The sequence below is a fragment of the Trichoderma asperellum genome, chromosome 3, assembly GCF_020647865.1.
Source record: "Trichoderma asperellum chromosome 3, complete sequence".
Taxonomy (NCBI): domain Eukaryota; kingdom Fungi; phylum Ascomycota; class Sordariomycetes; order Hypocreales; family Hypocreaceae; genus Trichoderma; species Trichoderma asperellum.
The window spans coordinates 2,857,139-2,884,548 of record NC_089417.1 but is presented as its reverse complement, the minus strand read 5'-3'; the positions used below and the strand labels follow the sequence as shown (position 1 = coordinate 2,884,548).

At 47.7% G+C, this 27,410-nt stretch overlaps 11 protein-coding genes across 11 annotated transcripts; 4 read left to right on the top strand and 7 right to left on the bottom strand.

The window, feature by feature from the left end:
* Positions 1-1,736: 1,736 nt before the first annotated feature.
* On the top strand, positions 1,737-4,033 carry TrAFT101_005543 (uncharacterized protein). The gene is made up of 5 exons (XM_024902737.2): positions 1,737-2,258; positions 2,338-2,352; positions 2,446-2,847; positions 2,914-3,106; positions 3,176-4,033. The coding sequence occupies exons 1-5, from the start codon at positions 1,962-1,964 to the stop codon at positions 3,673-3,675; spliced, it is 1,407 nt and encodes a 468-aa protein (XP_024757252.2). The 5' UTR covers positions 1,737-1,961; the 3' UTR covers positions 3,676-4,033.
* 6GAL (Endo-beta-1 6-galactanase) lies at positions 3,904-5,464 on the bottom strand. Its single transcript, XM_024902066.2, has one exon. It carries the CDS (start codon positions 5,418-5,420, stop codon positions 3,984-3,986), a length of 1,437 nt encoding a protein of 478 aa, XP_024757253.1. The 5' UTR covers positions 5,421-5,464; the 3' UTR covers positions 3,904-3,983.
* A 1,946-nt stretch (positions 5,465-7,410) lies between these two features.
* Positions 7,411-8,067, bottom strand: TrAFT101_005541 (uncharacterized protein; the record flags this gene model as incomplete). Its single annotated transcript, XM_024904301.1, has 2 exons — positions 7,411-7,653; positions 7,717-8,067. The coding sequence occupies 2 exons, from the start codon at positions 8,065-8,067 to the stop codon at positions 7,411-7,413; spliced, it is 594 nt and encodes a 197-aa protein (XP_024757254.1).
* A 1,392-nt stretch (positions 8,068-9,459) lies between these two features.
* Positions 9,460-9,801, bottom strand: TrAFT101_005540 (uncharacterized protein; the record flags this gene model as incomplete). The annotated part of the gene is made up of 1 exon (XM_024908678.2): positions 9,460-9,801. The coding sequence occupies one exon, from the start codon at positions 9,799-9,801 to the stop codon at positions 9,460-9,462; it is 342 nt and encodes a 113-aa protein (XP_024757255.2).
* A 1,540-nt stretch (positions 9,802-11,341) lies between these two features.
* Positions 11,342-12,494, top strand: TrAFT101_005539 (uncharacterized protein). The gene has a single exon (XM_024908679.2). It carries the CDS (start codon positions 11,351-11,353, stop codon positions 12,314-12,316), a length of 966 nt encoding a protein of 321 aa, XP_024757256.1. The 5' UTR covers positions 11,342-11,350; the 3' UTR covers positions 12,317-12,494.
* Positions 11,962-13,703, bottom strand: TrAFT101_005538 (uncharacterized protein). Its single transcript, XM_024908680.2, has one exon. It carries the CDS (start codon positions 13,597-13,599, stop codon positions 12,580-12,582), a length of 1,020 nt encoding a protein of 339 aa, XP_024757257.1. The 5' UTR covers positions 13,600-13,703; the 3' UTR covers positions 11,962-12,579.
* Positions 13,704-14,100: 397 nt separating this feature from the next.
* Positions 14,101-15,702, bottom strand: TrAFT101_005537 (uncharacterized protein). Its single transcript, XM_024908681.2, has one exon. It carries the CDS (start codon positions 15,644-15,646, stop codon positions 14,384-14,386), a length of 1,263 nt encoding a protein of 420 aa, XP_024757258.1. The 5' UTR covers positions 15,647-15,702; the 3' UTR covers positions 14,101-14,383.
* On the top strand, positions 14,913-18,009 carry TrAFT101_005536 (uncharacterized protein). The gene is made up of 2 exons (XM_024900855.2): positions 14,913-16,618; positions 16,675-18,009. Exons 1-2 carry the CDS (start codon positions 16,096-16,098, stop codon positions 17,682-17,684), a joined length of 1,533 nt encoding a protein of 510 aa, XP_024757259.2. The 5' UTR covers positions 14,913-16,095; the 3' UTR covers positions 17,685-18,009.
* Positions 18,010-18,015: 6 nt separating this feature from the next.
* TrAFT101_005535 (uncharacterized protein) lies at positions 18,016-18,586 on the bottom strand (the record flags this gene model as incomplete). The annotated part of the gene is made up of 2 exons (XM_024910144.1): positions 18,016-18,241; positions 18,303-18,586. The coding sequence occupies 2 exons, from the start codon at positions 18,584-18,586 to the stop codon at positions 18,016-18,018; spliced, it is 510 nt and encodes a 169-aa protein (XP_024757260.1).
* A 1,505-nt stretch (positions 18,587-20,091) lies between these two features.
* On the top strand, positions 20,092-25,844 carry ATG26 (Sterol 3-beta-glucosyltransferase). Its single transcript, XM_024900889.2, has 5 exons — positions 20,092-21,631; positions 21,695-21,792; positions 21,852-22,289; positions 22,357-25,056; positions 25,112-25,844. The coding sequence occupies exons 1-5, from the start codon at positions 20,821-20,823 to the stop codon at positions 25,343-25,345; spliced, it is 4,281 nt and encodes a 1,426-aa protein (XP_024757261.1). The 5' UTR covers positions 20,092-20,820; the 3' UTR covers positions 25,346-25,844.
* Positions 25,845-26,027: 183 nt separating this feature from the next.
* On the bottom strand, positions 26,028-26,666 carry TrAFT101_005533 (uncharacterized protein; the record flags this gene model as incomplete). The annotated part of the gene is made up of 1 exon (XM_024900874.2): positions 26,028-26,666. The coding sequence occupies one exon, from the start codon at positions 26,664-26,666 to the stop codon at positions 26,028-26,030; it is 639 nt and encodes a 212-aa protein (XP_024757262.2).
* Positions 26,667-27,410: the final 744 nt, after the last annotated feature.

Below are 27,410 nucleotides of genomic sequence, written 5' to 3'. Positions count from 1 at the left end.
CATGATAGCGCGTGCCCTAGAGCTTAGAAGGTGCATATTTATTACAAGTATACCTGCAATGGAAATGATTTGCGATTGGCCTGCCGGGGATTACGTACGGCCAAGAATAGGCCGTTTCATCACCTGGCCGGCAAAAGCAACTTATAGGAATAGCTACCCAGAAACAGCTTTCTTTTTATTCTCCGCAATCAAGCTCCCCCTGCTATCAAGTACACATATGGAGGAATAGTCAAGGCCGTTATTGGTGCGAGTGCTAGTAAGCAGTCTAAAAAAGGGAATTGCCGCGAAATACCGTTTCCATTCGACTACATGGGTGGCAATAGCCGATGCGTTACATTAAAGGTCGAAAAAATCGTAAGGAATTATTAATATCGCTCATCACAGATCCATTAAGCGGCTTTGATGTGGCTTCAATTGTATCCATTGTCTTTGACATAGTATGTCAAATGCAATAGATGACCCCTTGCGAAGCCAGCGGAGTAAGCGCATTTTCGCCCCCAATGTACCGCAGCCGGATCACAGCTGGAGGGTCCCCTCAGCCGATAACTAAAAAAGAACATGTGAAAATGAGTAAAATGACATTTCCAAGGCATACAATACCTATTTGGCTTGCAGACACCGCCAAACTACTTATGAAGCTTGTGCGAGGTTTGAAGAGGGGAAAGGGGTGTTCCTTTTTGTATCGACATTGTGTAAAAAGGGGACATGTGATATGAGATAGTCTAGGTTCCTCGGCATAAAGCAAGTGAATTCACGGGACGCATTTACATTACCCTTTGGAGATTCAAACTCCGAGCTGAAAGAAACACTTTACCACCAACGGTAGAGAAAAAGGCCGGAGTTTAGGCGTAGAAGAAAGGCGTGCTCTGCGAAAAATCGCTGCAGGAACAGGCTGTGAGCCAAAATGAATCACCGATGAGATGATGTCTTCGGTTGCTGTTCCGCCAGGGTGCCATTGATCACACATTACATGCATCTTCCCCTGAAAGGCAATACCATGGGATACATTCCACAGTATATTCTACACGGTGATTGCACAAGAATATGTAGCATAGAACGATCTTTTCGGCAGTGAAATGTGCAGGCAGAACTTACCCCTGAACATTGTTACTAGTAAATAGAGTAGTATTTAAGTACTAGCTAGCATAGCCGCTATAGCGTATACGATATCTTCACGCCGAGGAAACGTGATTCGGGTTCATTTACAGTTACAAGTTCCGTTATGGCTGCTCATCTTTATTTCGGATTCTCGTATACCGAATAGCGATGAGCGCTTACCTCAAACAAGGCATAAACAACGCTACTCGTTTTACAATGCCACCTCACGTCTCCGGAAGCTTTCCGGAAAGTAACGGGCTCGATATATTGGTGGACAGCTCTATTCTGTTTCATCTTGGGCTGTCTGCCGATCAGATTGCCACCCTACTATATGAGATTAAGCTGAATGATTGGTGCTGCAGTATAGCTTAAATCCTACCGAGTCTCTGAAAGGATCAGATTATTTTCATTTTTAAGCACATTGGGTTGTTTTTATGATGCAAAAGCAATTAGCTGAATTGAGCTCTCCATGTAGCACCAGCACTTTGAAGCTGGACGCTAAGATGGAAGTGCGTATTCTTGGTGCGAATTTTTACATCATTTCGAGAGTAACCTATCCCCTTACTGATCGACAATTTGTCAAAAAGAAGGGAACAGAACGCCATATAGATAGTTTTATCCCAAAGGGGAAAAGGATTCTTGATGACAATGTGTGCGGATAGTTGTTGCTGATGCCCCGCGGCAAGATAATCGGGTTGGGATCTACCAAAATCACGGGCGCCCAGAGAAACTCCGCACTTAGGCACCGATAACGGCTTTCAAGGATTCTACCTCTCCAGCTTCACATCCGTGTACTCCGTAACGGGACAGAGAGATAGATTTGAATATCGTGACAATAATCTAATGAAACAAGCTCCATAAATATGTCTACAACCACAACTACTGTTCAGTATGAAGCGCGACCCGCCTCGGAAGCTATAGAATTGCGGCACCTCGGCTCGGGTACCTCCTCGGGCCGCCAGATCAGCCCAGAGACAAAAGAAGCACCACATGTTGAAGAGGCGGGACCGCACGTTTCAGAGGGCGATGATGGCGGCCGCCCGCCGATGAATGCTCTTACTGAGGCAGAGAGGTGGAATCGGCCGGTGAAGAACATTGGCCGGCTCGCGTTTGCGTTTGTGTCGTTTGCTATTGCGGGCATGAACGATGCCGCTGTTGGTGTAAGTTGAATGTATTCTGTTGGGTGGCCATATCGTGAAATAAGGATGATGATTATGTGCTAATGCGCAACGTGCTTAGGCATTGATCCCATATGTAAGTTGCCATCTCATCCAACCTTGACTTTCTAGCAATCAATATGTCGAGTATTCTTGCTCACCGCAAAATCATCCAATTTTTTTTTTTTAGCTTGAAGAGTACTATAATCTCAGCTACACCGTCATATCTCTTATTTTCCTCACCCCCTTCATCGGCTACTCAGTCGCTGCGTTTACCAATGCCCGAATCCATGTCCAATTCGGCCAGCGAGGCGTGGCCATTATGGCACCCATGTGCCATCTCATAACTTTTGCTGTCCTCGCCTCTCACCCGCCGTATCCAGCTCTTGTTGTGTGCAATGCCATCAGCGGTTTTGGCAATGGTTTGACAGACGCATGTTTCTGCGCATGGATTGGCGCTATGGACAAGGCGAATACGATTCAGGGGTTTTTGCATTCGTGCTACTCACTTGGAGCTTTGTTTTCGCCGTTGATTGCCACTTCCATGGTCGTCAAAGCTGGCCTGCCTTGGTATACCTACTACTATATCATGGTGAGACTTTGGTGACAAACACGTCTACGACTTAAGAGCAATTATAAACTAATTTTTCATCTGCAGATTGGCATGGCAGGTCTAGAGTTTGTCGGGCTCGTCATCTTCTTCTGGGATAAGACCGGCGCCGCGTATCGAGCGGAACATGCAAGTGAGAATGCAGAAGCTGGGGCTCCTAGTGCTGGAACCCGCGAGGCAATGAAGTCCAAAGTCACCTGGCTTTGTGCGCTTTTCTTCTTTGCTTACATGGGCGTAGAAGGTACGTTGGCCTTATGCGTGTTGCAATATTTGTCTTCTGCATTCTTACACTAATACTCGTGGAGAACAGTCGGCCTCGGTGGCTGGGTTGTCACATTCATGCTCCGTGTTCGACACGCTTCGGCATATGCATCTGGAATCTCTGGCTCGGGTTTTTGGGCAGGCATGGCGGTCGGTCGCGCGGCTTTGGGATTTGTGACAGAGCGATTCGGCGAGAGGCTTTGCTTGGCCATATACCTTGGCATCTGTCTCGGCTTGCAGCTTCTTTTCTGGCTCGTCCCACAATTTGTTGTTTCTGCTGTCGCCGTTGCATTTCTAGGCTTCTTCTTAGGGCCCATGTTCCCTGGTGCCGTCATGGTGACAGCCAAACTCTTGCCAAAGCGCATTCATGTCAGCGCCATTGGCTTCGCCATGGCCATGGGTGGTACAGGAGGAACCGTGTTTCCTTTTATTATTGGTGCTATTGCATCACATAGGAGCGTTTCAGTCTTACAGCCCATTATCCTGGCACTCATTGCCGTAATATCTGCAGTCTGGCTAAGTTTTCCCCGTATTAAGAAGCGAGACTAAGATAAACAGGAACTTGCTTCTCAAGCTGCTACTTATGCTTCTTCTGCAATTCATTCTTCCCTCTGCTGTTGGGCCTCTCTTTCCTGTATCATGGAGCGTGAAAGACGTTGATATGGGTGGTATCACAAGCTTAGCCAGGCATCAAGAAGCAGGGGAAGGGGGAGGAGAATTAGTAAGAGAAACAATAGGAAGAGATGAATATGGACAAGCAGAAGGATAATTCCAGGCACGAGAAGAGCAAGAGGAGCAAGAAGATAACTGCAAGCCATTACTTCTCTGCAATCTTTTAAATACAACTATACCATAACCTATTTTAAAACAACGCCGCTAATCTCAAATGTCTGGACTTGCCCAACAGAAAAAGGTACAGAAAATTGTCCGTTATTGATCTTTATATCTGTATAGCTTTTATACTGATCTCCACCGCTCGTTTGAGTGCTCCATCGTGGAACTGTTGCCCCATTCGCTGGAGTAGTCTTAGCCGAGCTAAGATCGAAGGTGATTGTTTGAGAACTATTCCAATTTCCAGCAACAATCACGAGTTTCTGAGAACTAGCATCGTACGCCGCGGCTGTGTTTCCATCTAAAGTTGTCAAAATCTGCATGCCAGGCCTGATATGGCGCGTGAATTGTGCAAGCACAAAATATTTAGTGCTTGCCGATGAGAGTGTCAACGCGTCGTTGTCGCCAACGATGAGTCCCCAGCCTGAGATATCAATGGCTTGCCAGTATACCCAGGCAGTAGGGTGGAGCCAAACAAAGTCGAGGAGCAGGTTTGAAAACAAAGAAACGCCCGTTGAGTCTCCGTCGCCATATTCGCTATTCCATAATCTCTTCCCGGCTGCGTTGGCAAGGGTATAGAGGACATCACGTCGCCCGCCGCCGTACTGATAACCATGCACATTGATACGCGTCACTTGACTTTGTACAGAGCTTCCTAGGCCAATCCAGGTCGTAATAGCCAAGTCATACCATGTCTCATCTGCGGCAGCAATAAAGGACGACAACCCTCTTTGAGAGAGTGCAGTTTTGAGGTATGGAATAACTGTAGCCATGGTCGATATAGAAAAATGACAACCTTCTTGAGTACCAGAAGGTCCCCAGGGTGAAGTAGGTTCATTAAATGCCTCGACTGACTGAAACGTGATGCCCCAGTTCTGGCTGGCATGTTGAGCAACGTTGGCGAGATAGACTGAATGGTTGGCATAATTCCAAGATTGTAGATTATCAATTAAGCCATTTCCTGACGGGTCATGGTTTAAATCCATCCACCAAGCCGGGGCATTAGAAAACAGCTCGAAGATGTTTGCGCCGTTTGCTTTGGCTTTCTGTAGCATCGCGCGTTGGTTGGCGTCGACGTTCCAGTTCCAACTTGACGAAGTAGGGTCGGAGCTAGCCCAATCAAGCCAGAAGCTATCCATCTGCCGAGAAGGCTTAATATTCGGTGAAACAACCATGCTGGAGCCATCATAGGTATTGTTGCTGCATGCGCCTGCATTGTATCGAGCGATATTGAAGCCTAGGCCGGGCAGGGTTTGACCATTGATGGATTGGCTATTCAGACTGAAGAATACACGGGCCAAGTCATCTCTATTGCCAAAAGCTTTCGCCCACCAAGCAAGCGATACGCCCCAGCCTTCCCAGGTACCCCAGGTTGTCGACGGGTTCAGTGAGAGTGTCGTATCAGCCCCGGCTCTCTGAGACAGCAGAGCAAGGGTCAGTGATGAGAAGACTACCGTCCTCATGGCTGCCAGATATAAAAAAATACCGGTATTACTGTGGATATAAAGAATGATGCAAGTTGTGCATCAGAAAACCCATTGTTGCTGTTGCTGTCGGCTCGTTTTTATATCCCATATAAGACGCTACCATTGGGCCGACAATTTGCGATTCCAGCAGGTCCATCGCATTGCTTCAATTGCTGCGATGCAACACAAAGAGTATCATTGAAAACACATGATCTCAGTGTTATCCTTGCCAAAGGCTTGTGATAAAGCCGAGGCGACTTATTTAGGCAAAAGTGAGGGGAGCGAAGTGACGTTCAGCCTTTTAATTTGCGCGGCTAGCATTCTTAACTAACGACCATGGTTCCGCACACGCTAATGTCTCCCAGAGTGGTATTGCGTTCATCATATACCGGATTCTATTGAGATTGCAATGATGAAACTAGGATTTGATCTGGACAACTTGTGTAAAGTGTCAGTTAAGTAGATCGGCAAGGCTGGATTGTCTATTGCGAGCTGTTCGCTACCCCATGGTTCACCTGCTCTACCACACCCTTTCTTCGAAGCATATGGCATTTTTTTCTCCCAACCAGCATCGTCCACCTCTCCTTGATCTCTGTATACAATTTCAAAAAGCCAAAATGGAAAAATTGACAGATCCAAGTGGCCAGGAAATGTTACAAGGGCCTTTCAAAGCTATCTCGCATTTCGTCATCCCAGGCCAAAGTCCCACAGATAATATCTGGCTTTGCAATTATAACCGAAGCCAGGATTAGAACTCTTTAAGTTGCTTATTTCGGATCGAGTCACACTAGACAGATAAAAGTTATCATCTATCCAATTCACTGAGGGACGTTGTATGGCTCTGCCTTACTTAGCAGGGTCTTGCTGTACGTTGTCCCGTCTCCTCAAAGCCCGGTAGACTACAAGTCGCAGTGCCAAATTCCTGTAAATTCCACAAGAATATATCGTAACATAATAATTTAATATACGCCTGGATCTATTTTAGCTCATCTATGCCGCGTACCTCACAGTAATAGGGATATATTTAGTCATCAATGGATGGCCTATTCCTGGCAGAGATAGCCTTGGTAGAGGCCTCTCTCAAAACCGAAGAGACCTTCTGTGCCATGCTGGCTCTTCTACCAACGTTATTGTCATTCCGTTTCTCCCTATGTGGAGACTATGAACGGGCAGATGAGTGGTGTGGCCCCAGCCGAGCACTACAGCGACAGCAGCGGCAGTAGTAGCAAGAGAGAGAAGAAGAAGGAAAAGAAGAGAAATATGATGCTCTAATTGATCATTCGGATAATGAGAAGCGTAAGTTCAAAGAAGCCTGAGATCTGAGGCTTCAGCCTCTCTCTCTCTCTCTCTCTCTCTCTCTCTCTCTCTCTCTCTCTCGGAGTTGTCAAGATTGCGAATATGAGCTTGGAAGGACGATCACTAGATGAATAACCACTGAAACGGGAATAGTGTTGGTTTTAATACAAGAGGAATCATGTAACAAATGAACATGCCTCCACCTCTCTTGCTGCTACCACTACCACTGGGGCACCGATAGTGAACTGCCTGCCATTGAGCGCGGTTGCAGTAGCATCAGAAGAAGTAGAAACTAATTACCCTGCGTATAAATCATACTACCGTTAGCTCTCTCGCTTGGACGACCCTCTCAAGAGAACAATTTTGGCTACTCATGACTACCTAGGCAGATATGGCGATATGCTCATTAATCAGACTTACTAATTCTGGCATGCGCGAGGTAGGATTTTACCGTCACTTTGGGATTTCACCGTGGCAGGAATAGGGGCTGGATGTAGTAGATGCACAGTAGAGGAAACCTTGGAACTCTAAAGATTGAATGTAAAATTATAACATTAGAACTAATGGGGGTATCCATCCACACATTCCATCGAAGTGAACATGCCAATCATTCACTAATACCATTAACCTCAACCAAGTTTACAAATAATTCTTCCACGCTGTTAAACTTTGTTTAGCGCAAGACCCGGTTCTAGTTGGTTCCGGGATATGCCATGCCCTCGTTAGACTTATACTGCTCAGAATTGACGTTGTTCAGGAGAGCCTCGCGATGTGCCGACTCCTTGTCAAGCTGAATGAGGTTACAGCAAGCACAGCAGTAGGACTTTGCCATATCCTCAATGCAGCTGCCCTCAAGATTGTACTTTTCGCGGATGGAAGCTCGTTGCATGCTCGCAAGGATACAATGCAGACCAGGCACACAGAAAAGGAGACACTTGAAGAGTAGAGCTTGTCAGCCATGATTTCAACTTGTAATACTTGGGGAGATTAGACATACCGAGGTGTTGACAGGCTCATAACCTTCCAACTTTCCGTTCTTGTGAACTCGATGGTGCGTTTTTCCAAACGTCAGACACGGCAAATAGCATGTGATGAGGCAGGTGTCAATGGGGGAAAAGCAATCGAAGAGACTTGTGCTCCATTGAGAGGCGCCAGCTGGAGACTTGGAGTTGATGTGTTCACCAGGTCGAGACAAGACATCGTTGAAACGATCCTTCCAGTGCTTCACATCATCATCATTGATAGGGCTGGAATGAGCAGGTGCAGAAGATTGAACAGGAGCCTGTGCTGGCGCTGCAACGGGAGCTGCATCAGGGGCAATGGCCGGAGACTCGGTAGGCGCAGACATGTTTATGGCGGGGTTTGGGTATCAAGAAGAGGCTGTAAAAGAGTAAATGAGTGACGAGAGGTGAATGAGAAGGAATTTTAGGTATGTTATTAGAGAACGTGTGGTGGTAGATGCCAGGACAAGAAGTCAAGAAGCCAACGCCGGCACTGAGAGCATCTGCCGCCCATTATATACTTTGAGGTTCATGTAAACGAATGCTCTAGCTCCAAAGCCACGCAAAATCCTTTCATTTTAGAACTTGAATAGTCTGTCCCAAGGCGGACCGACAACCTATGATGCTAGGGGTAGCAGTCAACAAGCCAGCCTGCAAAGCTGTCAGTGGCTGTCAGATTTGCTACTGACAAGTATAAGCCTAGATCCACGCGCGAGGGCCCAAGCATGGCCATTGGCTCTTGTCAGAGGACGCGCTCGAGCATATTCTGTCTAGCGTTGGGACGAGCTTGTTCTGGCCTGTAAGCTAATTTCAGCCGCATCTCATGTGTATTACACAAAGGGTTGGAATGATGAGACGCCTTGCCCAAATAATACCTGGTGTAACGCCATTTATTGCGTAACCAGGCAGGCTGTACAAAGTCAAATTACGAGATGAGGAAGTCATCCCAAAAGATACATTCAAATCTACAAAAAGATCGCTATAATAATCCGGCAGCGAGATAGGAGAACAGAAGAGGTCTGAAAACTCGGCTCGGGCGGATGATAGTCACTGCAGCAGAGGATAAGCACCGTGAAGATGGTGGTGCCAATGACATGATACATCAATTATCGAGCCAGCTTGCATTGCATAAGTCGAAACTGACCAGAACGCGTCCTCCTTGCAGTCGTGTCTCTCCGCCATTCGGCAACCTATCAAAACTCTGCCCGCTATCGCTAAAGCTGAAGACCCAAACAGGTGCTCACTCGATGTCACGAGCTGCAGCTTCTGCATAAATCATACTATATCTCCTCGTACTAACGGCATTTGACTTTGTTACCGGGAAGTCTGTGGGCTGCTTGTTCTGTTTGCTTTTTAAAACTCGGCAGATTGACTCATTCGACGCCACCGCTGGGCATCAAGGATGAAAGCTGCATTGTGGAAATTGCACTGAAGCCATCAGGGATAGGCTCCCGCACCAAGTCTTGTTTAGAGAGGAGCTATCCTAATGCCTGCACCGGTAGCTTCAGCCCAAGGCTGATTATTTTTAGTGATCGACGGCTCAGGTCGCTGGGCTGCCCCGGTGTCAGGGTCCAAGCCGGGACGTGTATACAAGGCGGCATCAACCATGGACCAATGTCTTATTGGCCTGAATACAAAGAGGAGAGAGAAGTAGGTGCATGATTGCTGGCGCCACAATGTCCAGTAGCAAGTTCCACAGTGTATGAATTGCGACTCGAGTTGTAGCTATGGCTTTCGAGCTATAAAACTCCTGCTTTCTTGAGCGCTTCCGCTACCTCTGTATCTAGGTCTGCTGCACCTATCCACCTTTTCTTTTTCAAGGCTTTTTGCCGTATATTCCAGATATCTTTCTCGGTGAGAAGAATAGTAGGATGTCGTTTCTTCATAATCTCGTTGATCGCCCTTGCTGTGAGACTTGTATTCTCTAGGAGCACCTCAATGTTGTTTCTTTGTTCCTTGGTCAGGGCAGCGCGCCGGTGTTCAGGAAAATTAACCGCGAGGCCAGAGGCGTGGTTATGCTCTCCACAGAGGATTCCTGCCTTCCAACGATCGCCTGAATCCTTTCTTTGCACAATCTTCATCTTGAACGGGCAGCCTGTTCGTTTTGTCTTCGATTTGCGTATCCCAGCCGCCTTTGGCTTGTATTCGCCATTCCCACATACACACGAGATATCATAACGACGCGGTAAGTTATTTTGATATGAAGTCGCGCGTGCTCTCACAAGCGCATACCCTTCCTCTCGCGCATGATCTTGAAGAGCTTGAAATGCTTCCTCTGCTGTTATAAACAACTTATCAATCGGAGGAGGTTGGAGCGGCATTTTTGTGATGGTAGAATTTGATGTTGCTGTTGATGTTTCGTGATTGCGTGTTGTATAGATTGGAGCATTTAGATGCCCCCTATAACCAGCTGAATTGTCAGTTCTAGCACAGAGTTTCATTATGAAAAGGTACGTTAGTTTACTACGTGTTTTATGAATAAAACCATGTACCTTTTGATTGGCGCGGCCCCGTTACAAGGAGATCTTAGTGTGTTCCATCCAGTGATAATAGGTCTTGTACTCAGTTAGAATGGGGCTTTCGTTTCTTTTTCTGCAACTAGCAGTGGTGAGGCTGAATGTTCCAGGTGCATGATGAGACTGCTTCTGGCTAGGGGAGGTGGGGATAGGCGGAGCGGTGGGCTCCGGCAGTGAGTCTTCGTAAACAAGGTTGAATTTAGACCTAGTTTTGAGGCATGATGAGCTGCCTAGACTTGTTTTCAAATTTGAAGCAACCAGCTCGATAAGAGAAGATTGAAGCATAAGACTCGTGTAGCCCAAACTAACGCCCTTGGAATTTTCGTTTTGAGGATGAGAAATAGTAGTGAGAAAGAGTACATCGGGTCCCTCCGAACCATGCAATGCTGGCACGGCATCGATCCCCCAACCTAAATACAAATCAAGCTTTGGGAAGAAGCAGCAGGGACCCCAGCTGATTGCATAGAACCCTTGCTCAACATGTCAAATTGCACTGTGTGCTCTGGGTTCATGAGCATCTGCCGAACTAAAGCGAACGCCACAGCTTTTCACCAGTCCTGCAATTAGGGAGCTTGGAAGCTCAGCTTTCACCAAATATTTGCTCTCGTATTAGTTGCGGCCTAGAACCCTTAAATGCAATCCTGCACCTCTGACTTCCAACTGCCGAGCAGGCTTTACCCTGCAGAAACCTGAGAAACAAGACGCAATTAGGTGTGTGGTTAACCATAAAAGCATCCAACTCATTGAGTTCTGTCATCTGTCATTATTTCAAAGTAGATATGTGAAATTTTACATATACACTGCTGCCTTTGAGTCGGATTGCGTAGCTCCTTGTATCCTAAGTCTGCGAAGACTTACAGCTATCCTAAAAAAGAAGAGAAAAAAGGTCCCCATGAAACATTTTTTTTACTGAGTATATTACAAACATTTTATCCTTTGCGGTATGAAGTCCACGAAAATGCGACCGTCTGCTTTACAATAGGTACATGTATTTACACCAGCTTGCCAAACTACCTAAAGTGGGCTCCTGGTTTTACACGTATTTGTGTCTCTCGTTGAGCGGGGCTATTTCAAGTTTCAATTGGTGCATTTACACCAGACAATCTCAAACAAAATGCTGCGTCAACCTTCGGTTATGCAATATTCCTGGCCCGGTGGCTATTGCCCACCTATTCCGGCATGGAGGTCAACGGCGCTTCTCATCATACATAGCCAATACGGATATCGCGATCCTTCGTGGGGCGACGGTGCTTCCAACCCCGACTACGAGAAGAACGTGACCAGTCTCATTGCCAAGTTCCGCAGTTATTCTGAGACTACGCCGGAGGATAAGCTGCCTCTCATTATTCACGTCCAACTCAAACCCATTTGGGTCAACTCTCCATTATATTCAGAAAAAGTCGGTCCTTATGGCACAAATGGTGAAGAGAAGAAGGGCATAGACTTCCTAGAATGTTCGGTCCCGCTGATACAGAGGCCAGAAGGGCCTACTGAGCCTTCTAGTTTGTCTGAGTCTACTATGTCTTCTAAGCTTGTTGCTTCGTCTGAGCCTGTTGCTTCACCCGAGCTAGACAACCCTTCTCGTTTACCCTTAAATGAGGTAGTCATAACTTCCCGGGGCCCAAACGTTTTCAACAATACGCCTCTGGAATCTTTGTTAAAGAAGAGAAATATTAGAACGCTCCTCATCGCTGGGATCCCCACAGACCACGCTGTTAGCACCACCGTGCGCTCAGCTTATGATTTAGCTATGGATGGGAAGTGGGGAGGGCCGGGATATGTTGAAGATACCTTTAAATGGTTGTCAACTGACGGGGCCGGGGTATACGGGTCAAAGAAGCACGTCTACGGTAATCAAGATGTTAGCCAAGAAGATCTAGTTGACTACGCTATTGATATGGCCCGAATCGTCGTCATCGGCGATGCCACAAGGGCATTTGGCAAAGGGGGAGTCGATGCTGAGATAGTTCATCGAGTCCATATAGAAAGCTTGAATCCATTTGCTGAGGTGACAAGCACTGCTAATGTACTCCGCCAGTTGTATCAAGACGAAAGATGGAAAACTTGGACTTTCTCTTAGAATATGGAGGTTCTAATAGAAAGGAAACGAAATAAATATCTGGTTCATAGCTTATGTAAATTTATGCAAGGCAGACAGCGTTGTAAATAATATCATTCTGGAATTTGGCTTGGTCTCAGTATAAGAACCTCCGGCTAGCAGCAGTAGAAGCAGTAGAATAATAGCAGCACACATTAGCACATATAGCCGTATCTAACCCCTTGCTTTGCGATCTCTAAATGACCTCCACAGTATCCTCACACATCTTAAAGGCATAACTGATTTCAAGAAAAATCTGGACGCAGGTCAACTTCTCGCGGTGTCACATCGAATTTGTCTGCATGGTCGCTATATTTCTTCGATTGACATGTGGGAACGCAAGGGTTCATGGACCAGGTGGTCCCCGACACAGAAGCATCAAGCTCAAGATGCCACTTCTTCACAAGATCCTCGCATTGACCTCCTTTGATTCGTACTACTTTGATCATGGGCCTCTCCTCTTTAATGTAGTCCATGATTTCGCCAAAGATTCCAAGGTTGTTATATAAGTCGAATATACGGTTGTTTTCGATAAGTAGTACTAGACTTGTGACATTGGTAAAGAGCCCAAGGGCTTTCATGATGGTGTCTCGAGCCCATTGAAGTTTTGGCATAAAAGTGGCGTCGGCATGGCGCTTGCAGTTCATCACGCCCGGTAAAGTCTCGCAACGGGTTACACGGCAGTTCAACACTTTATCGTCGAATCGCAGTGTCAAGTTTCTAACGCTCTCTCCAATGACGCCACCCAAGAGTTTGCTGTTTGTGCATTGAGCCATAGAAAATTCTTCTTCGTCACCCAGTGGGATTTCTCCGAATTCTCTGGAAATCGTAATTTGCAGCTGCTTGAAGCGCCAGTATGCAAGACTTCCTTCTTCCCACAGCTGTTTGCAACATATCATCAAGTTGAAAACGTTAAAATAATTCTTGTTGCTGCGAGTGCCTCCATGTATCCGCCGATTGAACCAAAGAATCTCCGTTTTGATGAGGCATGGAGCATATCTGTCCCAAGGTATCTTTTCATTCGGCCAATGTGTGTTTGGGCGATTGGAGAAGTGGACAAAGGCAATAGAGGCGAGAGTGATGGGATTTTCGTCATTGTGTCTGTCTTCGTAATCTTTAATGACCATGAGGAGGTCAAAGTCCCGATCTTCCCATAGCTCACAGAAGATTTTGAAGTGAACCTCCAACGGCATTTGCAACAGGTGTAATCTTGGGTAGAGCGAAGAAGATCGACCAACACGATCGTCTTTCCCATGCGTAGCCATGTTGAGTATTTGTTGGTTCTAGCTATTGGAACAACAAGTCTTGCGATGCTGTGATATTTTGGTAGAGATATAGGTCTGAATGGTATAATGACATATAAATCATGGGAGAGGTATAGTAGGTTTAGCGCAATCATTGGGTGGAGGTACTCTATTTATCTATCCTTAAAGCAACATCTCATCGAGATTGAGGGATATATAAAAGTAAACATCTGACCAGATCTATTTGAGGCTGCATTTGAAGTACCTGAGATGGTGTGATTGCATGCATCTCATGCAGGAGATGGACGCAAGCAACGGCAGGTTACGAAGGCACAGTGCGAAGATGGCGAACAGCAGCCCAGCTGAAGCAGTCGGTCAAGAGCTTCTTTGCCCCCCGGTTGCATTAGATCCAATCACGGCATCCCACCTGGCATGGGAAGGAATTCGAGTGAAACATGCATGTGCATATGCACAATAGTTCCAAAGCCATGTTGGGGCCTTTCAGCCGTATATGGTAAGAGAGAAGAGAATACTGTCTATATCTATGCGTGTCTTGCACAAAGGAATATTGTACAAAAAATGAAGGTGCTGAGTGGTCATGAATTCGTAAGTTGATATTGATATAAGCTAAGCTCTCCTCTTTATGGCGCATACGGCCAGCTCCGGCCACAGCTCTCTGAGAGGGTTGTTGGAGATGTACAGGCAAATAAACGATGAATGCTTCTAAAAGAACATATCTAGAAACATTAAGAGGACAAAGGCTATAATAGAGAGAGAGAAATTGTTTCCGTTGCTGCAAAGTTCATTAAAAAGAAGGGTCCTTGAACCGGTCATGTGACGACTGCTCAACCATCTTTTCTATAAATTCTATCCTCTGAATCAATGCGTTGCCAAACTCAGAAGACTCCATCATTGCCATCACAAACGGGCCTTGGCCGCCCCAAGTGCAGGCATGCAGATGGTTGCGCAGCTGCGAAAGAAGGCCATGTGCCTCTTTATTCGCAAACAGGCCTGCAGAATTCATCTCCTCCAGCATATCAAGCGCAGAGTTGGCATCTCCAAAGCGTTGCCAGTGGATCTCCGCCAGCTTGGAATAAAATGGCGTCGAGACGCCAAGGACAAAAGATGGTAAGCCGAGTTCTTTAATGCGGGGGAGGATCTGGAATATATATGGAGAAGGTCGAGCGAATGCCGAGTTAAAGAGGTCCAAGGCAGTGCTGAGGAACCGAGAGTAAAGCGGGCCATGAATATCCATCACTCGCTCTTCATCTTGCGAGGCCATTTCCAATGCTGACTGTTCTTGGTAGAGACTTGCCTCAGCATCTTCCACGAGTGCACTCGATTGCCGGGACGCCTTCTTTTTGCCCTTTGCCGTTCGCTTTGTCTGTGCAATATGCAGCTTTTCCGGCAGAGAGAAGACTTCTTTCTCCATGACGCTCCACAGCTCTGCATCAGTCTTGCATTGCTTCATCAAAGATTCTACTCTCTCACACTCCTGGCTTCTAGCAAGCTCGCGCTCTGTGCGCTCAGCCCATGTAGCCTCATCAGCGCCGTCCAACTCGATCATCTGGGCTTCTTGCCCAGACTCCGGGTCTTGTGGCTTGACCTCATACAGGCCCAGTGCAACTTGGGCAGCGTTTTGGAGCGACTTGGGATATCGGCTCAAGAATTTCTCTCGGAACTCAGTGATGCGGGCCTTTTCTACCAGTACGCGGGCTGAGCCAGAGCTCTCTCTCTCGCCGCCTATAGCAGGCGCATCAGTGACACTTTGCTGAACCAGAGTCCGACTCTTCACGGGTGGCATTTTGCCTTCGGCAATTTCACTGAAAATTTTCTTGAAAATCTGGGCCTCAGAAGGCGTGATGGTGGAGACTCGTTCTGAGTTGCTGCCCTCCAGCTCTTGGTCTTCTTTGGATTCCCATTGAAACGGGATGGCATTATCTACAAGCTTTTTGGGCCGTCGTGTAGAGTGCATCAGACGGGCAGAAGTCAACGCCACAAGGGGACTCTTGATAGCCCGTTGAAGGGTCCGAGTCTGGTATAAAAACGGAAGCATGGTCGACGACATGGCTGACTGATATGAAAATGCACCCAGAGTCCCTGAATTAGAGATGCCGATGCGCAATTCTTTCCACGGCGAAATTTTCTAAAATCTGGAGCCCATCACTGAATGCTCATCCTGGTGTTTTACACGGCTAATCTTCGGTGACCTGCATCTTGGACTTTGCGCAGGCGGTTTGATTCCTAAGAGTGCCGCCTAAATTTAGTCGGTAATTGATGCGCGTGACTTCGCGCCAGACAATTAACGGCGAGACGCGGTCCCACGCGATTTCTCTTAATTCAGCTCTGGATTCAATCCCCCGTCAGCAGCCATTCACATCTTCCTGCGATTGGACACGGTGCTAACACCAGCTTTTTTTTTTTTTTGGCATCAGACGATTGCGAATTGTACACGCTCGATTTCACACCAGATTTCCTTCTTTTGCTTTCGAATTATTGTCCAACGTCGTACCAATCATGGCTCCAAAAAAGGAAAGCGATGGCCTCAGCGCATTCGAGCGCCGCCGTTTGGAGAACATTGCTGCAAACAAAGCTCTGCTGTCCGAAATCTCTGTTACAGCGAAAAATATTATACCAGACAAACCTGTGTCCAAACCATCAGCCCCGCGCAAGAGGACGAGGGCCGAGCCAGTGCTCAGAGAGCCTCGGCGTGGCACCCGCATGAGCTCCCGACTTGCCGGGGTGTCTGCAGACGATGATGTGTTGAAGAGGAAACTAGAGGTGGAGGCAGAGCATCAAGCTGCTGAAAGCAAGGCAAAGAGACTTCGCAGCGGCGATGATATGAACTTGGGCGATATTGTCGTCGACGGCAGAAAGTACACGAGCAGTATGGATGGATTAAAGGGCATCTTTCGCGGAGCGCAGCCCGGTGTGCGAACATTTTCAGACTACGATATAAAAGAGACTACCGATGTCAGCCTGAAGGAACTACGATCACAAATGAGCGGCCTGAGGCTGTATGAGCATTGGATACCCAATGGTAAGTTTCGCATTGCTTTTCTGCTCGAACCAACATTAGTAACGAGCCGTCTATAGCTATCAAAATCACACCGCAAAGAGTATACGCACTGGGCTTCCATCCGACCGAAGACAAACCCATTGTGTTTGCCGGAGACAAAGAAGGCGCGATGGGAGTCTTTGACGGTTCACAAACGGCCCCCGAGGTAGACGACGATGACGAGAGTATCCCAGATCCCGTCATATCGGCATTCAAAGTTCACGCGAGAACCATTACCTCGTTTGCATTTTCGCAAGCAGACGCAAATTCCATATACTCGTCCTCTTATGATTCTTCAATACGGAAACTTGATCTGGAAAAAGGCACCTCTATCCAAGTCTTTGCTCCCGAAAACCAATACGAGGATTTACCGATTTCGGCACTGGAAATTCCTGCGGCTGAACCAAACATGTTGTATTTCTCAACACTGGATGGCTCTGTTGGCCGATACGACACCAGAGTACCCGGTAGCCTGGAATTATGGACGCTCTCCGATCAAAAAATTGGAGGATTCTCGATGCATCCTCTTCATTCGTATCTTTTAGTGACCGCATCTTTGGATAGAACCATGAAGGTATGGGACTTGAGGAAAATGAATGGTAAGGGGGATTTGAAACATCCTTCTTTGCTCGGAGAGCATGAATCACGCTTGTCAGTCTCGCATGCTTCATGGAGTGCCGGCGGGCACATCGCCACCTCATCGTACGATGATACAGTCAAAATCTACGACTGTTCCGGGGCTTCGAAATGGAAGCCAGGTCAAAGCATCGACATGAAACCCGCACACACTGTCAAGCATAACAATCAGACAGGTAGATGGGTAACCATCTTGAAGCCACAGTGGCAAAAAAACCCAGAAGACGGTATCCAGAAATTCACTATCGGTAATATGAACCGATTTGTCGATGTTTACGCTTCCGACGGAAGCCAGTTGGCTCAGCTCGGGGGCGATGGCATCTCTGCTGTCCCAGCCGTGGCTCACTTTCACCCAAGCAAAAATTGGGTAGCAGGAGGCACCGCCAGCGGCAAGCTTTGTTTATGGCAGTAAATGAACTTTGGCCTAAAAATATTTACGAGAGGGAAGGCTGCAAATCCCACCGTTTGCCATTGAGCATTGATGAAGAAGAATTCATGTTCTACTGGCTACTCTACTATGGATATTATCGACAATGGTGGAGAAGTATTGCTGAGAAGGAAAAGCGAGAGGCGTTGGTAACGCGCTCAACGAGAATTTCTAGACTTGTAAATAAACTGGCAACAGAAGAGAGAGGAGCCTGTTGAATACATCATGATTTTGTCTATTTAGGAACTATACATCCACGCTCTGCCTATGAGTTTTTAGCTGCTCAGATGAAGAATATTTTCGAATCAAGTGCTTTCTACTCCTTAAACTCCCTCTTCATCTCGGTGCTAGAAACCTCGAAACCGCACTTCTCGTAGAACTTAATGTTGTGCTCACTGCAGTTAAGAATCGTCTTCCGGCATCCTACGTTCTTCGCCACAGAGTTCAGAGCGTTGAGCATGTGTAATCCCAGCTTCTTTCCCTGCTGGTCTTTGGAGATGCAGATTTCTTCAATATGGCCGACGGTGGTGCGATTTTGAATGCTTATTTTGGTCATTAGTTACAGGCAAGTTTTATGATTGTGTTTCTGAAGAACAAACTTACAACTTCTTTTCAACAATCACAGCACCTGTGCCTACAATCCGGCCCTCTCGCTCAATCACAAGGTAATAATATGGGCCATTTCCTTTAGTGTCCATCTCATCGTACCGCTCGTTGAATTCCTGCTCTGTGAGGTTGTCCATCCATGTCAAATCACGGAGGCATTCTAAGAAGCCTTTTGCGTAATCCCCTTTTTCCAAAGGCCTGATGGTGTAGCCATCCGGGAGAGCTGCTGCGGCATCGCTAGACAGAAGGGATGCGGGGAATATGGGGCTTGGAGTGGACATTGTTGCAAGAGCTGGTCTTGTGGTAGCGGTGACGACAATGCTGGAGAGAACGTATTATTGTAAAGAAATGAGATTGTTTTTATTCTCTTAATGAAATTTCTCAGCAGAAGACGTTATTGAAGTAGGGTCAGTCTATTAGTTTGCGACGTTACATGTGAATGCTATCCCACGCTCGTATAGATAGTGAGCTCCCCACGATACGCTAATTGATACTCCTCACTATTAGCCGCATCGCGATAATTTGCGGCTGCTATTACACAAAGTTCAACAAAGCCAGTGCACCTGTAACGTGTCTATCGGAAAATAGTTAGTAAATTCGTTGTGCAAGAGCGCACTATATATACAAGGCAAATACAAGTAAACAATTTTGCAAGTGATATAGCCTCTTGAAAGATGGCAGCACCCGCTTTGATTGTCTTAGCAGCAGCAGTCGATGGCTTATTATCTGGCAGACAGTGCACCAAGCTAAATGCTTGTTTGCAATGGGACTACCAGCCTCTCAGATCGCCAAGAAGCCCTCCGATGGATCCGATTGAACGCTAGAAGCAGAGAAGATATCAGGGTTCATTCGTCAGAAATAATGGTCTCTTTCGTCCGTTTCTGGAACCTCTCCATGTATCAGAGCAAAGCAGCAGCTATGATTGATTGTCCGTTACTCAAGGCTTTGGGTGAGTCAGCTCAGCGAGCAGCCCCGAAAGTTTAAGCGCACGTATTACTCGTGTGGCAGTGCGGTAGAACCGGCTCACTAAAGAGAGACGGATCAGCTGAGCGTCGGTGTAGTGAATACCGAGGTAGAGAGGGATACTCTCTTCCTTTATATACACCGATAGTACATACTAGCTATCAACATATACAGGAAACAACAGACGATGTATGAAAAGCCGAAACGAAAACGAAAACGACGTATCCAGTTGATGGCCGAAAGGGGACGGCTCCATGTCTAATACTGAGGTAGAGAGGCTGCTGTCTTACGACAGGGGCTAGCCATGTTCAGCGTATAAAAGAGGCAGCGCAGTGAACGTGACCCGGTGCACCTTGTGGCACCAGCTCTTTCTTCATGTCTTTGTTGGTTCGTACTCGGACTGAACCGCTGTGCGATTTTGAGATCAAACAGGCAGCACTGTCTTGTACATAGTAGTAGGTAATAGCGCAGTAAGTGATGCAGTAGTAGTACTCCATTGATATCAACACACACTGGGTACAACATGTGCCTTATACTGTAGGTGTATGCAGCACGTCCACCTCCTTGCAGCAGCACCAGGCACCGACATGGGCTCAAGAACAAGAGTTTGCTGTAAAAATCCACGAGTCATAATTACCAAGTCCCTCATCACCTGTTGTGCACATCACAGTACTAGGAATTACGGCGCACGTCATGCCCGTGGTCTTGACATCGTAGCCTCTTAATGATCATATCACATGGGAGGCGTGAGTGGAGGCAGAGCAATGGGCTGGACTAAGTCGCCGATGGGTGTGACTTGCGCTGTGTTGCCGCCCGAACGCTGCAATATCATCGAGGAGATAAACCACGCAGCTTCCATTGGCTTGGTTGAGGGCAGATTATCGACAGCTTCATGGCGATTGAATTTGTTTGAACAAAGCTTGCCGAGTGCGACAATCCAAGATAACAGCTGCGACACCCTTGCCTAGGGTCTTTATCGATAAGTGCTGGTGTCATCCATCGGGCGAGACAAGCAGTAAGTCATACCAAGTATACCAAGGACAGCCGAATTACCTCAAGGGCTACCCATCCAACACCAGGCTTCCTCGCACTGTCGTACCAAGATACCGCGCTCCATGCGCTAACTGGGCGCTGATCCAAGTATCCTTGCACTTATATATAGCGAGCGGTGTACGCTGCGCGAGTACCTGGCGGGTAGGTCGCGAACCTTATCTAGCGGACCTTGAGGCGCCATCAATGAAAGCGGCCTCATTCACCTCCCAACAACCTCTCACAACCCTCCCAGACCCTGTGGGCGCTGATCCCCAAGTCGCCTCTTCAGTGGAGTGCCGGTGCCTCGCATATTCCCAAGGCGTTTGGCGGAGTAGGCGGTTGCCTGGCCTGCAGTTCTGCCGTCATCCCCAACTCGCTGCTGACCCTGCGGCGCAAACGGCCCATTCAACAAAGGTTACGCCTCCGCATCGCCAGGCGGCCTTGAACTAGGCGGACACGCTTTTGGCGCTCCCCCAACCCTAATCGCCTTGCCTGGAACTCATCTCGACCTGCAGCCACCATGGCAACGACTCCCACTCCCCGCCGCGGCAGCCTTGGCGGCGACGACGACGCTGGACTGCCTCACATCGGCGAGACACCTGCCGCATTGCAGCGAGACGATTCGACCCTGACGGCCGAGCTCCCAGAACCCCTCCAAGGCAGCGACGACGACACAAGCGAGAATGTGGGATTCGCCCAGACCAGCCCGATGGCCGTGAACATGAACCAGAGCATCTTTGGTTTAATTGCCGCCGCAGGATCTCGGGTCGACTTCAACACTCGCTTTGATGACGGCAGCAGCGACGAAGACGACGATGAAGCTGAGGGCGAAGGGAGCCGCTTAAAACCACTAAGCTCGCGGCACCGCGACCTCTCACAGACGGCTATACTAGGTTCATTCCCTGCCAAGGATAAACGCCTCGGGCATAAGAAGAAGCTTTCTGGTCACAGGCTCTTGAAGTCATTTGCCTCGTTGCCTAGAAGGAAGAGCAAACCCGGGAGAGGCTCCAAGATGTGGGAGCCTACAGAAGAGGTGGACGAGCAGAGCGAATCTAGCGAGCCACCCTCTCCCAAGAAGCCCTCCCAACAACTAGATGAGGAGGAGGATCTCCGAGTAGCACCCGTCATGAGCCGAATGCTGGAGGCCCAGGCCGAGATGGCCAGCCGGTCTAGCTTTGACATTGATATTGAAAGAGACTCTTCTGGCCCTGATCGAACAGATGAAGGGGAGGAAGACCGAGAAGAGGAGGGAGAAGGGAGCCACGTCACAGCCTTGGCAAGAAGACTAATGGAAATTTTTGAGTTCGATGAGCCAGAGCGTGTTATAGAAGGTTCGTCCGTGCTGCGCCTGACTTGTTGCCTTGAAATCACTACTGACAGCGAATCATGTATAGAGTATCCGTGTTGGTTGCTCAAGAGCGTATTGCTGCAAGGCTATCTATACATCACTTCGAAACACATTTGCTTCTATGCATATCTCCCCAAAAAGACAGTAAGGCTGACTCCCAGTACCTACTCTATGCCAAGCAAAATCACTCACCGTATCCATAGCATTCCGTTGCCAAGTCTGGTTACCTATCAAAAAGCGGAAAACGCAACCCAAAATACAGTCGTTACTGGTTTCGCCTCAAAGGTGATGTATTGTCATACTACCAGGACTCCACGAACCTATACTTTCCACACGGCCACATCGATCTCAGCTTTGGCATATCTGCTAGCATCACAGATAGAGACAAGGAGGGTGTGCATTTTTCAGTGGTAACAAGCCATCGTACCTACAACTTCAGAGCCGAGAGTGCGCCAAGCGCCAAGGAGTGGGTGAAGAGTTTACAGAGAGTCATTTTCCGAAGTCACAATGACGGCGACAGCGTCAAAATATCTATTCCCATTAACGATGTCATCGATGTCGAGGACTCGCAGATGATGGAGTTTTCAGATACGTGCAAGATTCGAGTCATGGACAGTGACGAAACGTTTGCCATCGACGAGGTATGGTTTCACCTTGTTCTCCCTTTCAACCTTCTGAAGATGCAGTCCTAATATGCAAATTGTGCAGTACTTTTTCTCCTTCTTCAACTATGGTAAAGAGGCGATAAATGTGATTAAGCTTTTGGTAGAAGACGCATCACTTGAGGGCCCGACAGCTGGTAAAGCCATTGCCAAACAAGAAGAAGAGTCCTCAAATCAGTCATCGCCTCGCGCCTCGGGAAGCGCATTCCGGAATCTAACTCGCGTGGATAGTGCGCTCACTACGAAACTTTCCGGTCTTGGACAGGCAGCTGGTCATTCAACATCACGCAGTTCCACAAGCCCAAACCCATATCCTAGCGGCGATGATGGTCTCCATTCAAGCTTCGACGCAATCGGAAGAGAGAGAGACAGTCACGACGAGAGTTCTCGGGAAAGATCCAGCGACAATAAAAGATCAGAAAGTAGCCATCAGGGTGAAGAAAGGATATCATCAAAGATTCTCGAATCGTCCGAATCAAATTTGTACTCGTCAATGGAAGAACCAAGTTTCGCTAGCCTCAACGAATCTGCTTTTGAAGATCCTTCTGCGAGTCAGATCCTCAGGGGCAGCGACGTCTTCCAAAATCCGACGATGAGACACTCGCAAAGCTCCATCCGTGACGACAAGGAGTCAAAGGACTTGTCAGATCTTCAACCAGCTGATTCTACAGCAGCAAGCCATGCTGAGGGATCCGGTTATGCCGGGTCTATTGACCTACCACGAGTGTCCACGCCAACGTTGCAGAGCATTACGAGAATGGGCGCATATCCCTTGCAACGAGCTGGCGCGTTTGCCGATTATCTGAACAAGACAAGCAAGCGAATGAGCACCCTCCTTGCGACGGAATCTATGGGCTATGTCGAAAAAGTTTCTGGCATGTGGAAAGGTGAACGCAAGCATTACGATGAACCTGCTGGTCTACGACCCGACGAAGATGATCTGGAAGAGGATGATGATGGGCAGATCAAGACATCAAATGAGCGATTTCGAGCACATTTTGCACTCCCTGCCACAGAAAGGCTGCAGGCTACGTATTTTGGATACATCATGCGCGTCCTGCCGCTGTATGGTAAAATCTATCTTAGCGGTGGCTATTTCTGTTTCCGAAGTTTGCTCCCTGGCACTCGGACAAAATTGATTCTTCCTCTAAAAGACATTGAGAATGCGCATAAGGAGAAGGGTTTTCGCTTTGGATACTCGGGCTTGGTTGTGATTATTCGTGGACATGAGGAGCTCTTCTTCGAATTCCGGCAAGCTGAGATTCGTGACGACTGCGCAGTGACACTGCTGCAGTGCCTGGAAATCGATCGCAATCTCCAAGGATCTGGTTTATTATCACATGCGTCCAAAGAGGAAGCAAGTGCTGCGATTGCGGAGCGGGAAGCTTTGAAACTAGCAGGACAAGAGATGTTTGCAAATCGCGAACCTCAGCTACCGCAGTCAACCGCTGCGCAGACTCATGCTGCCAATATCTTGGGAGATGATCTAGAAACATCGGTGATCCAGTTCAAGGCGCCGCATTCCATGAGGATTACATGCCTAACAATCGGCTCCAGAGGCGATGTCCAACCTTATATCGCATTGTGCAAGGGATTACTTGCAGACGGCCATAGACCGAAGATTGCTACTCATGCAGAGTTCCAAGGATGGATCGAGTCTCATGGTATTGAATTTGCCTGTGTCGAAGGTGACCCGGGAGAGCTAATGCGTTTGTGCATTGAGAATGGAACGTTTACGCTCTCATTCCTTCGAGAAGCCAATGCGACTTTCCGAGGCTGGCTCGATGACCTCCTCGATTCCGCTTACAAGGCTTGCGAAGGTTCTGAGCTTCTCATCGAGTCACCGTCAGCCATGGCAGGAATTCACATCGCAGAGAAACTTGGGATTCCGTATTTTAGAGCATTCACGATGCCCTGGACAAGGACACGAGCGTATCCCCACGCCTTTATTATGCCGGAAAACAAGATGGGCGGTGCCTATAACTATATGACCTATGTCATGTTCGACAACATCTTTTGGAAAGCTACCGCTCATCAAGTCAACAGATGGAGGAACAAGACTCTTGGATTGCCAAATACTGGACTAGAGAAAATGCAGCCTAACAAGGTACCTTTCCTATACAATTTTAGCCCAAGTGTTGTTGCGCCACCTCTAGATTTCTCGGATTGGGTCAGAGTTACCGGCTATTGGTTCTTGGACGAAGGTGGCGACTATGAACCTCCTCAAGAACTGCGAGACTTTATCCAGAAAGCAAGGGCCGATGGCAAAAAGATTGTGTATGTCGGTTTCGGCTCGATTATCGTCAACGACCCGGTCAAGATGACTCAGGAGGTGATTGACGCGATCCTTAAGGCTGATGTCCGATGCATTCTCTCCAAGGGGTGGTCTGATCGCATCACTGGAAGGGACGAACCCAATAGACCGCTTGTTGAAGAGCCAGTGATGCCACCAGAGATTCATGTTATCAAATCTGCTCCACATGACTGGCTATTCCGACAGATTGACGCGGCAGCGCATCACGGTGGATCCGGTACCACCGGTGCTAGTCTAAGAGCCGGTATACCAACCATTATCCGGCCTTTCTTTGGGGACCAATTCTTCTTTGCCAGTCGTGTAGAAGATTTGGGTGTTGGAGTTTGGGTCAAGAAGTGGGGAACGAAATCGTTTGGCCGAGCTCTTTGGGAAGTCACGCGTAACGAGCGGATGATTGTCAAGGCTCGGCAGCTAGGTGAACAAATTCGAAGGGTAATTATCATCTTTGTCGACTCTGTCTCTGATGAATAAACTAACAGTCATGTAGGAGAGCGGTGTTCAAACTGCTATTCAATCTATATACCGAGATATGGAATACGCAAAGAGCCTAATTAAGCATACAGATGGACATTTAGAAACAGAAGAAGATGAAGATACGGAAGAGAGCTGGACATTTGTCCGCGGCGATGAACCGGATCCAGACGTGATTACGACCAAGTTGAGCGAAGGTTTGGATGGCGTAGCATTGGGAAACAATAGCAAGGCGTCAGGCAAGTCATAATAAGATGAAACCTAACGAATATGTCTTTTTTGGGTTGTTAATTTTTTTTTTCTTCCCATTTTCTTTTTCCTTTTATTTGGATGAGCGGGTTACAGGATTTCTACATACAAACCCTAGAGATGAGTTTTAATGCTTGGTTTCTGTTTCTTTCTTTTTTTCTTTTTTTTTTCTTTTTCTTTCTATTTTTTTTTCTTTCTTCCTCGAGGACTTGGATCTAGCTCATGCTTTGGAGAGTCGATTGAAACGAGATGAGATGATAATGTGTTGGAAGGAGAATCGGGGTATTTGACAAGATTGGATGACTGTTATGACTGCGGTCCTATTATTGGGAATAGATCTCACGCTATAGAATGAAGAATGCAAAGCTGAATCGCACTTTTGATATAATGCTTCCAGATGCTACGTCAAGGTGGTTCTTATAGATGAGGCAAACCGATGCAGAGAATGGGAAACGCATGGATTCTAGCACGATTGAAAGAGAGAAAAGAGTAAAACCAGTAAATTAATAATACTTCTTGTTCATAAAGAATCTGCCAGTGTTGTAGGTATTCGTAACTGATTCGCACGCAGACCAAGAATATCCCAAAACGCCCCCCAAAAAAAATACCCAAAAATCCTGTTATTGCTGTGCTCGCTTAGAGTAGGAAAAGTGAAGAAAGGGAAAAAATCCATAAATAGCCAATCATACACACAAATTTGTCGCGTGCGATTGTGATCCAAGTGGCATGACGCCATCCTTGGAAGTGAAGTTATTTGAGAAGCCCACCAGGGGTCGCGAATTAGCTATTGCCTCCCACAGGTCTAGGAAGGCATCCTCCATGCCATCTGTAGTTGGATCTCGGTCCTGGTACACGATGCGACCGGTGCTATCTCTCACAGGTTGACCGTTGCCGTCTACGACGGGTTCATTCAGCAGGAGGAAAAACTCGGGCCAGTCTCGCCAGGGTGAAGTCTCCAGAGCTATCCTCCAGATGCCGTCCGTGTGTGCGATGATGGCGTCTTCCCAGCGGGCTGTCATGTGAAAGCATTCGCGATACCAGTCCATCATGCCCTGCATGTCCGCGCGCCACCAGCCGCCGAGGATAGTGCCGCCAGGCAGAATCTGCTGCCTTGATATAACCCAACGGGCTAAGGCAGGCCAAAATATCTTTTGCAGCAGGTCTAATTTCTGCTGACGCGTAACACCAAACTCGCCCACCTGGAGAACATAGATGCGATCGAAGCTCGCCGCCTGAACCCAGTCACTTTCTCGATGGGCTGTGTCGCAGTCCATCGGACTCTTGTGGATAGGGTACGAAATTCGTTGAAAATTTCCATACATGATGTATTATATATGCCAGCTCTCTCCTTCTTTTTTTCCTCTTTCTTTTTGTGTCCTATCGTTCCCTGTTGATAGATTCAATGATGGTCCCATAGATGGAGAGTATGATTGGGTGAACCCTGCACAAATGGCACTTGTGGTTGAAAGTTGGCAAAAACAAGACAATGAATGAGGAAAGCAAGGAGAGAAAAGAAAAGAAAAGAAAAACACTGAATGACAGAATGAGTCAGGCACAAACGCACGGATGAAATCACATAGGAAATTCATGCAAAGTTAAGACGGGGCCTGCGTCTTTTTTGTTGACGAGTATCAGAGCATCGCGCCCATCACCCCATATCGCCTCCCAAAAGCTGTCCAACAAGATGCGAATCCGACAGGAGGCAAACAAGGCAACGCTGTCGCCGAATTGACTAGGACAGCCGAAGGGTAGCATTTACAAGGGTTGCCCATCCGGGGAGAGACCAGAAACGTCTGCATCATAGGTCGATCCGCGACGCACGACAATAAAGCTAAAGCCGCAGGGTAGAGCGGCGAACGGCGGGTATGATCGGGATCCCAGCGGAAATGGCTTTGAGCTGTGGCAAAAACAGGCGCGGGCGGGGCCCAGCATAGAGGCCAAGGACAGGCGCTGTGGGTACTTGGGCGAGATGAGGCTGGGCATCGCGTGTTGGACTGACCGGATGCTGCGTTACATGGCTGCGATAATGCGGCGAGTTCTAGTCAAGCACGCAACGACAAGCCACC

Coding starts and splice junctions, on each gene's coding strand:
- ATG26 (XM_024900889.2), top strand. CDS start 20,821: ATGGCAACGACTCCCACTCCCCGCCGCGGCAGCCTTGGCGGCGACGAC. Junction 22,290..22,356: donor AAACGTTTGCCATCGACGAG/GTATGGTTTCAC, acceptor CAAATTGTGCAG/TACTTTTTCTCCTTCTTCAA. Junction 25,057..25,111: donor TAGGTGAACAAATTCGAAGG/GTAATTATCATC, acceptor ACAGTCATGTAG/GAGAGCGGTGTTCAAACTGC.
- 6GAL (XM_024902066.2), bottom strand. CDS start 5,420: ATGAGGACGGTAGTCTTCTCATCACTGACCCTTGCTCTGCTGTCTCAG.
- TrAFT101_005536 (XM_024900855.2), top strand. CDS start 16,096: ATGGCTCCAAAAAAGGAAAGCGATGGCCTCAGCGCATTCGAGCGCCGC. Junction 16,619..16,674: donor TGAGCATTGGATACCCAATG/GTAAGTTTCGCA, acceptor AGCCGTCTATAG/CTATCAAAATCACACCGCAA.
- TrAFT101_005539 (XM_024908679.2), top strand. CDS start 11,351: ATGCTGCGTCAACCTTCGGTTATGCAATATTCCTGGCCCGGTGGCTAT.
- TrAFT101_005537 (XM_024908681.2), bottom strand. CDS start 15,646: ATGTCGTCGACCATGCTTCCGTTTTTATACCAGACTCGGACCCTTCAA.
- TrAFT101_005543 (XM_024902737.2), top strand. CDS start 1,962: ATGTCTACAACCACAACTACTGTTCAGTATGAAGCGCGACCCGCCTCG. Junction 2,848..2,913: donor ATACCTACTACTATATCATG/GTGAGACTTTGG, acceptor TTTCATCTGCAG/ATTGGCATGGCAGGTCTAGA. Junction 3,107..3,175: donor TGCTTACATGGGCGTAGAAG/GTACGTTGGCCT, acceptor CGTGGAGAACAG/TCGGCCTCGGTGGCTGGGTT.
- TrAFT101_005538 (XM_024908680.2), bottom strand. CDS start 13,599: ATGGCTACGCATGGGAAAGACGATCGTGTTGGTCGATCTTCTTCGCTC.